General features: G+C 55.1%; 1 protein-coding gene across 1 annotated transcript; it reads right to left on the bottom strand.

Annotated features, from left to right (window-relative positions):
- Positions 1-516: 516 nt before the first annotated feature.
- Positions 517-8678, bottom strand: DES (desmin). Its single transcript, XM_033230117.1, has 9 exons — positions 7921-8678; positions 6808-6868; positions 6617-6712; positions 6307-6468; positions 6010-6135; positions 5390-5610; positions 3449-3492; positions 1508-1590; positions 517-1304 (listed from the first exon to the last, which is right to left on the bottom strand). The coding sequence occupies exons 1-9, from the start codon at positions 8496-8498 to the stop codon at positions 1263-1265; spliced, it is 1413 nt and encodes a 470-aa protein (XP_033086008.1). The 5' UTR covers positions 8499-8678; the 3' UTR covers positions 517-1262.
- Between the last annotated feature and the right edge of the window lie 215 nt (positions 8679-8893).

The following is an 8893-nucleotide window of genomic DNA, read 5'->3' on the forward strand; positions in this document are numbered from 1 at the left end:
TTGAGCTCAGGAAGTCCAGGCTGCAGTGAGCCGTGATCATACTGCTGCACTCCAGCCTGGGTGACACAGGAAGACCCTGTCTCAAGAAGAAAAAGAGAGAGAGAGAAAAAAGGGGCCGTTGACATCTTTGGAGAAGGGACTGGGGGAGCCCTACTTCAGAGCCAGTCAGTGGGGAGCAGCTACATCCTTCAAAAAGAATAGCAGGTGGTGTCCGCCCAGCCTGGCTGACCTGAAGGTGCAGTAGGGAGCACAAGGTGGGGCAGTCCTGGAATTGGGGCCTAATGAGAGGTATATGTGATTCCCCAACAAAAGCCCCTGTCCAGCCCTCCCTGCCCCATACGCTGCATACAGACAGCAAGGCCAGGAGGCTCTGGGAACAGAAGTGGGTGCGAGGCCCTGGGGAAAGTCTGGCTGGGCAGGAGGTCAGTACAGTCCATCTGAGGGTGACAGGTGGCATCACAGGGCCCCAGGGGCCCCACAGGAGACCTGGCAGTTAAGACAGCAGGGGCCAGCTCGGCTTGTGTGCGAATCTCTTTATTGTTTCTCTTCAGAGCCCCTGTAGCAGGGAAGGGGAGGGTGTGGGGAGGTGGGCGCCCCTCCCACCAGCCTGAGACCTCTCTCTGCCTCTCTCCTCTCCTCTCTTCTCCAGCATCTCACCCACTTTCTCTCCTTCTCAATCTCCTGCTCCCACCTCCAGCACCTTCGGGGATTCCCTCTTGTAGCCCCTGCTTTCTAAATCCACCCTGGGCTGGGGAAAGGAAAGTAAGAGACCACAGGGACAATTTCAAGCCCCCTAGTCTCCACAGGGTCTAGTCCCCCTGGCTACCTGCCTGGCTTTCTCTCTCCTGGGCTGGGAGCTGGGGAGGTCTGCAGGGCTCAGTCCTGGCCCTGCAGTATCCCAATACCCTGCTCTGGGGCTATCTCCAGAGCCAGAGGCTAGTGCCTGAGGTCACACAGGTGGGATGGACAGGGCCACTGCTCCAGCCTGGGCTCCATCCAGCACAAGAGCCAGGCTCACTCACTGCCAACAGCCAAGGCTCATGGTTGGGGCCCGCAGAGGTGGCCGGGGCATGCCCTGTGACCAGGCAGGGATGGGCTATGTCCCTGTTGGGGACCACAAGGGATGGCCAGTGAGGAGGGGTCAGAGGCTGTGATGGGAGGACTGAGGCTGGGTGTGGTGTCCTGGGATGGAAGAAGGCTGGCTTCAGGGAGCAGTGAGTACAGGGGTGACGACGGTCTCTGATGGCAGAGGGTCTCTGTCTTTAGAGCACTTCATGCTGCTGCTGTGTGGCCTCACTGACAACCTGGGGAAGAAGAGAAGCCCAGTCCAACCATGTGCTAGCCAGAGAATACAGCCTCAGCCCTGAGCCATCCCCACCCTAGGGCCGCAGGATCTCTCTTGCCCCACTAGCCAGGGATGTAAACCAGCACAACTGGGTGGAAGACAGTCTCCTCAGACACATCCATAGCCCCCACCAAGGGTAAGGAGCCCAGACAGACCACTCACCTCCCCATCCCGTGTCTCGATGGTCTTGATCATCACCGTCTTCTTGGTATGAACCTCAGAACCCCTTTGCTCAGGGCTGGTTTCTGTAATAGGGTCCATCGCACACTCAGCCTGACCAAGTCCAGGCTGGGCTGTACCAGGGGCTGGGAGTCCATCTGGGGCCACACTGGGCAGAGCCCTAGCAGACCCCAACCCCCCTCAAGACAGGCTTGTTACTTCTTCAAGACTTTAATACCTGTCCTTCAGCCTAGCACCCAGCAGGTTGTTCTTCAGTCCCCAAGGCCAGTCCCATAGTTTAGAGGGTCTCAGGAGCCAACAGATTTGCTCCATGTGCAGGACGGTGCAGGCAGGTAGGGGACCCCTGAGGCCCAGGCTGCACAGCATTGACATTCCCCATACCTCCTAGTTCCTCTCCACCCCGGGCCCCAGGAGAGCCCTGCACACATTTGTATCCTGGGACTCCCCTTCTTCCAGATTGAACCCCAAAGCCCAGTCTCAAGACACTCTTTAGAGGACCTTACAGTACCCATCTCCCTTTAAGATTTCAGGGCCGGGTGGGGTGGCTCATATCTGTAATCCCAGCAGTTTAGGAGGCTGAGGCAGGTGGATCATGAGGTCAGTTCGAGACCACCCTGACCAACATGGTAAAACCCCGTCTCTACTAAAAAGACAAAAATTAGCCAGGCATGATGGCATGTGCCTGTAATCCCAGCTACTCAGGAAGCTGAGGCAGGAGAATTGCTTGAACCAGGGAGGCAGAGGTTGCAGTGAGCCGAGATTGCGCCACTGCACTCCAGCCTGGGCGACAGAGCGAGACTCCGTCTTAAAAAAAAAAAAAAAAGTTTCAGATGAGCAACCTGATGTCTTAATCAAAGTGAGATGGAGCAGGAATCAGTCACTGACTCATTGTGCTAGGTCAGTCACTTGCCATTCTGTGCCTCAGTTTCCTCACTGAGGACGCAGAGTGAAGTGGTGCCAACCATACTTGCCCTATCATGGCCACAAAGCTATTGATTTGGAAAGCACTGTGCAATGTGGTTGGGGTTTTTTTGTACTATGAAGTTTTAAATGCAAGACTCATATTTGGTGTCCGTATAAACAACTAACTGAAAAGAGAGGCTCTGAGTTGTGTAGGAAAGGTCAAATGGAGGTCCTTGGTATTATGAGTTTGGTGTTCACGAATTTCCTTAGCTAGCAACTAGCCTGTGATGAACGTTGTGACTCGGTGGAGCACAGCGTGTATTTTTTCCTGATGGAAATGTACATCGAAGATAGAAAAGGCTTGATCTAGGAAAGGAGAAGCTGCCAAGGACTCCGACTTGCTTTCCTAATGCATCATTATCGTGTGTTTCTCTGCTCTCTGGGGTTGGAAAGCCACCTGATCTGTATATTACTAATGTCAGAATGGCAGAATGCCCTAAGAGCTCGTTCTTTTCATTGTTTGGCTTTGCTAAGATTTGGCTTTTCTTTTCCAACGTGCATCCAACATCTTGCTCCAGCAAACTGGAGATGTTCAACAAGCAACCAAGGCGGTGCTTGGCAATGTGCCAAACAGACAATGGGCTGTGGGTGCCTTAGAAGGCAGGTGGTATGAGATCCTCCTGAAGCCAGGTCCCCAAGGACACTCCTGCTACTTTCAGAGTTTGGGATTCAGAACAGAGGCTGCTTCCTGATGCCCAATACTCCAAGAAGGTGCAGGGGACATGGTAAATACAATACAATATAATCACATAAAAAGCTCTCTCTGTCATAAGGTGCCTCATCCACCTCTACCTAAACTCCCCCACCTACCTGCAGAGGCCTCCTTTTTCTTCCCCAGACTCCAGGTCTGTCCTCCCTGGCCCCAGGGTCCCATCCTCCCTCCTGGCTGGCCTCAGGCAGTGCCCATGCTGGACTCCTGGCCCCTGCAACTCCAGCCTCTGCCTGCCAGCAGACACTCACCTCGGAAGTTGAGGGCAGAGAAGGTTTGGATGGGGAGATTGATCCTAAAAGGGAAGAGACCAAGCCTCCTAAGAGTTAAGAAACCTCCCATCGTTCCCTGAGACTACCCATCAAGGCTCACCCTGGTCCTTTCTAAACCCCATCCTCAGCTGTCCCAGTCCCATGGACCCCAGCACTCCCGCCACCCATACTGCTCAAGGAATGGGGTCAAAGGTCAGCTAGAGCTGTCCCAGGAATAGTCTCTTCTGGAAGGATCATTCATTTCAACTGTGACCTGCTGGCATGACACCAGGATGTGCAACCCCACTGCGCCCTCCAGAGCACCAGGATTTCCTTCTTGCTTCTGGCACTGAAGGTCATATCAGTAGCAGCTGTGGGTGATATCCATTGCTCATGCCCACCTCCAGCCAGGCCAGTGCTGAGAGCTTACTATTTAGTCCTAATGCTGGGAAAACGTAACATGCCTTTAGCTACCTTCAAAGGCCATCACATGAAGATGTCATTTTACTAAATCTGAAGTTTCTCTTTATGTATATACCTATATCTGAACATGTCTTCTGTTTTTTAAAAATTTCAGATATTATTTTTATGAGTATCGGGGGTACCAGTTTTTGGAGTAATTGATCTGTTTTAAATTGAGGTTAAATTTACATACAGTGAAATGCACAGATCTTTAATGTACAATTCAATGAGTTTTGATCAATGTTCACGTCTGTGTAACTACCAGTCCAAATCAAGATATAGAACATTTCTAGGCCAGGCGCAGTGGCTCATGCCTGTAATCCCAGCACTTTGGGAGGTCAAGGCAGGAGAATTACTTGAGGTCAGGAGTTAGAGACCAGCCTGACCAACATGGTGAAACTTCATCTCTACTAAAAATACAAAAAGTCAGTTGAGCATGGTGGCACACGCCTGTAATCCCAGCTACTAGGGAGGCTGAGACAGGAGAATCACTTGAGCCTGGGAGGCAGAGGTTGCAGTGAGCCAAGATCATGCCACTTGCACTCCAGCCTGTGCAACAGAGTAAGACTCTGTCTCAAAAAGAAAAAAAAAAAGATTAGAACATTTCTGTTATCCCACAAGGTTCCCTGGTGTCCCTTTCCAGTTGTATATTGTTTTCTGTCTAGAGGTGGGTTGCTCTGAGCATGAAGTCTGTGTCTTTTCCTCCGAGCATGTGCGTGTGCTTACGTGTGTGCATGTGTGTGTACACTCATGCCTTTTGTATGCATCTCTTTACCTTCTCTTAGCCTATCCCTGTACAAGGCTTCTCTCCCTCCCTCTCTCTATTTGCCTCTATCTGCTCCCTCTGTTTCCCTCCTCATCTCTCCCCATTCTGCTTTCATCTCTCCCTTGACTGGCAGTAATATTTTATTATTGGTTGCTGAATATGGTTTTTTGCTACTGGTTCTTAATTCTGAAGGTGGATGAGGGAATACTTATATTTCTCTTTTTATAAACGCTGTTAATTAAATTGCTTTTTACCCAGGTGGCCTTGGTTAATTCTCTGCAATTAATACAGCAGTGGCCTCCTGTATAAAATTGTTTCCAGGCCGGGTGCAGTGGTTCACACCTGTAATCCCAGCACTTTGGGAGGTTGAGGCGGGCGGATCACCTGAGGTCAGTAGTTCAAGACCAGCCTGGCCAACATGGTGAAACCCCGTCTCTACTAAAAATTCAAAAATTAGCCAGGCATGGTGATAGGCGCCTGTAATCCCAGCTACTCAGGAGGCTTAGGCAGGAGACTCACTCGAACCTAGGAGGTGGAGGTTGCAGTGAGCCAAGATGGTGCCACTGTACTCCAGGCTGGGCAACAAGAGCGAAACTCTGTCTCAAAAAAAAAAAAAATTGTTTCCATGTCTTGTTGAGGTAGCCTCCTGGGGACAGGAATGGGCCATCCAGCACCACCCACTTCCCCGCTCCGGCTCCTGCCTGGCCCCTCACCGGCTCTCCTCTCCCTCCAGCAGCTTCCGGTAGGTGGCGATCTCCACATCCAGGGCCATCTTCACATTGAGCAGGTCCTGGTACTCGCGCAGATGGCGGGCCATCTCATCCTTGAGGTGCCGGATTTCCTCCTCCAGGCGCGCAATGTTGTCCTGGTAGCCACTGGCCTCACTGGCAAATCGGTCCTCCAGTTCCCGCATCTGCCTCATCAGGGAATCGTTCTGCAGGAGAGGGGGAACCCAGGTCAAGGAAAGGAAGAGGACACTGGGAGCCCAAAGTGAAGAAAGACACAGCTTTGGGGCTGGCAGGCAACTCCAGATGGTCAGGTCCAGGACATGTTGAACCCTGAACTCAAATGAAATCTGTATGTGGACACTGAGAATAAAATAGATAAAAAGGAACATCTGTATTCAGCCTCACAGTCCGCACACAGGCAGATGCCCCAGGAACCCCTGATTCTTTAGCATCCAACTGGAATCCACTTGTCTAGTTTTATCCCTATTGTAGATTTAAGTAGATGAAGGCCCAGAGAGGATTTATGATGGGCTCAAGGTCACAAAGTGAGGGTGTGAACTGCAGACAGGAAGGGGCAGGGCCTGGCCAGGTGGGTAGGGACTCACAGTGCCCTTGAGGGCATCAATCTCGCAGGTGTAGGACTGGATCTGGTGTCGGTATTCCATCATCTCCTGCTTGGCCTGGCGCAGGGCATCGTTGTTCTTGTTGGCTGCCTGGGTCAGGTCTGACACCTAAGGGCAGAGAAAGGAGTCCAAAAATGAGGAGGATGCAGGGCACAGGTAGGGATGAGCAAGGGAGCATGGAGCCTCTGGGCTCTCCTCCCATGGATAATGCCACAGGCAGCACATCCAAGCTGGGACTCAGGGGGACGGAGATGCCAGTCCCTGGGTGAGGCCACCCACCTTTGACTTGTACCACTCCTCAGCTTCAGAAATGTTCTTAGCTGCGATAGTCTCATACTGAGCCCGGATGTCCCTGAGGGCGGCAGTGAGGTCTGGCTTAGACATGTCCATCTCCACCTGGACCTGCTGTTCCTGAAGCTGAGCCTGCAACTCACGGATCTCCTGTAGGGCATGGCTGGGCTTCAGTCCCCTCTCAGGGCCCACACAGCACCCTCATACCCCTATTCCCAGCCAGAGCCTCACCCCAGCCCCACTTTCTGGCTGCTTTCCCAATGGCCCAGTGACCCCAGGAAGAGGGGCCAAGGCATACCTCTTCGTGCACTTTCTTAAGGAACGCGATCTCCTCGTTGAGAGATTCGATTCTGCGCTCCAGGTCAATGCGAGCTAGAGTAGCTGCATCCACGTCCTGGGAGAGGCCAAGCAAGAAGGACATAGTCACCACCACCCAGATAGGGTAGAGCAAGGCCAGAGGCCATGCGAGGGGAAAAGAAGGGCACTCACTGCTCGGAAGGCAGCCAAATTGTTCTCTGCTTCTTCTTTCAACTGAATCTCCTCCTGCAGCCTGGGTGGGACAGACAGAAAGACAGACAGTTGTGGGCGATAAAGCTGGCAGTGGAAACGACTGGCTGGGGGCTGACCAGGGAGTAGGTACGGGACAGAGCAGGAGGGCCTGGCTGTTAGGTAGAGACAGGAGAGAAAGGGAGTGGAGAGGCCCCACCCATCGAGGGAGGGCACAGGAAGTGGCCCAATCTCTGCCCAGGAGCCACACCCTTGAAGTCTATGTCCCCACCAGACTGTGTGACCTCCCTGGGGTTAGAAACTGTGTCTATTTTATCCACCTCTGTGTTTCTGGTTCTCCAGCTCCAGCCCAGCCAATATAACTGCTCAATTAATATTTATGACTTTGGTGGCAGGAGGGTGACTCTGCTCACTTGGCCCGTCAGAAGTGGGACCAACAGATATGCTATACTCGCTGCCCTTTTCATTTCAGGAGCCTGGTGAGGCCAAAGTCAGGTCCTCCCAAGCTGTCTGAGAGCTGTGGCCCCCACCTACTCCCTTTTTCTCCAGCCTGTCTATTCACCTTGTAAAAACACAGTCTCAGCAAGGCCCCAGGGTCAAGCTCCCCACTCCACCCTTCCTCCCCAGGGCCTCATCACAGCTGAGCTGAGAGCTGTTGCTTTGACTCTGGGCCCTTGCCCTGCTTTTCCTGTCTCCTATCAGCCTCCCTTCTCCCCCTGGCTACACTGCCCTCTAGGCCTCCTGCAGCCCTTCCTCTGCCCATCAACTACCTGACCCCATAAACATCGCCCCAGCATCTTAAAATGCTTTTTAAGGGGCCTGCCCAAATGGCACCGGGTCCCCTAAATTCTCCCATATCCACCCCCTGATCTATGTCCCCAAGAAAACTCCTATGCAAGATGGGATCGCAGGGGGAGAGACCTGGAGGTCACGGCCCCTTGAAACACACGGGTGGAGGGCCCTTTCCCCGCGTGGGGCAGGAGAGGATCCCGGACCCCGGGAGAAGGCATGTGCTGACAGCGGGACCCCAGCCCCCAGGCCTAGCCTCTTGTGCCCTGCCCGCGGAAAGGGGAGTCTGGGGCGCCGGGCCCTCACTTGGCCTTGAGCCGCTGCAGGTCGTCGAGCAGGTTGTCGCGCTCGACGTCGACGCGGGCGCGCTGGTTAGTGAGCACCTCCACCTGGCGCCGCAGCTCGCGCAGCTCCTCCTCGTAGAGCTCGGCCACTCGCGTCGGCTCGCGGCCCTTGAGCCGGTTCACCTCGGCTGCGAGCGCCGCGTTCTGCTGCTCCAGGAAGCGCACCTTCTCGATGTAGTTGGCGAAGCGGTCGTTGAGTTCCTGCAGCTCCACCTTCTCGTTGGTGCGCGTGGTCAGAAACTCCTGGTTCACCGCGTCGGCCAGAGAGAAGTCCAGCAGCTCGCCCGCGCCATAGGAGGAGGGCGCGCGAGTGGTCCCCAGCCGGCTGGCCCGCAGCGACCCCAGGCCCCCGGCCCCGCCCGACGTGCGCGACACCTGGTACACGCGGGACGTCACCGAGCTGGAGGAGCCCTTAGAGCCGAAGCCCGCCCGCGGGAACACGGGCGAGCTCAGCGGGGAGCCGAGCGGGAAGCCCGGAGCCCCGCCGAAGGTGCGGCGGTAGGAGGACACGCGCTGGCTGGACGAGTAGGCCTGGCTCATGGTGGCGGCGCGGGCGAGGCTGGCGGGCGCACGGAGGAGGCGGCGGGCAGGCGGCCGGCCGAAGAGTGGATGCAGCGAGGGGAGACAGGGCCCCCAGCCGTCTGCACTATTTGTATCCCTCCTGACATCAGCCCCCGCCGCCCCTCCCCTGACAGCTGCAGGATCCCGCTGTCCTGCCAGGAAAGGGCGGCCCCTGGCCGTGGGGGCGGGGAGGCCAGCTCCCCCGCAAGAGGCCTGCGCCCCTGAGTCAGCCAGTGGGGGTCCTGTGACAGGCAGGCCTGCCAATCCTTCGCCAGGGCAGCAAGCATGCCTGCAGTCCCCAGGGGGGCCTCTTTCAGCCCTGGTTATCTCCTCATCCTGGCCGGGGAGGGGGTCAGGGGAGACAGCAGAAGAGA

Source organism: Trachypithecus francoisi, unplaced genomic scaffold (genome assembly GCF_009764315.1).
Source record: "Trachypithecus francoisi isolate TF-2019V2 unplaced genomic scaffold, Tfra_2.0 Lachesis_group13, whole genome shotgun sequence".
In the NCBI taxonomy this organism is placed as follows: domain Eukaryota; kingdom Metazoa; phylum Chordata; class Mammalia; order Primates; family Cercopithecidae; genus Trachypithecus; species Trachypithecus francoisi.

What these genes read in the sequence shown, in the direction of transcription:
- DES (XM_033230117.1), bottom strand. Translation starts at nt 8,498, where the DNA reads ATGAGCCAGGCCTACTCGTCCAGCCAGCGCGTGTCCTCCTACCGCCGC. An exon ending in CTGCAGCGGCTCAAGGCCAA is followed by an intron (nt 6,869 to 7,920) that starts GTGAGGGCCCGG and finishes TGTCCCACCCAG; the next exon opens with GCTGCAGGAGGAGATTCAGT. An exon ending in TTAAGAAAGTGCACGAAGAG is followed by an intron (nt 6,469 to 6,616) that starts GTATGCCTTGGC and finishes CATGCCCTACAG; the next exon opens with GAGATCCGTGAGTTGCAGGC.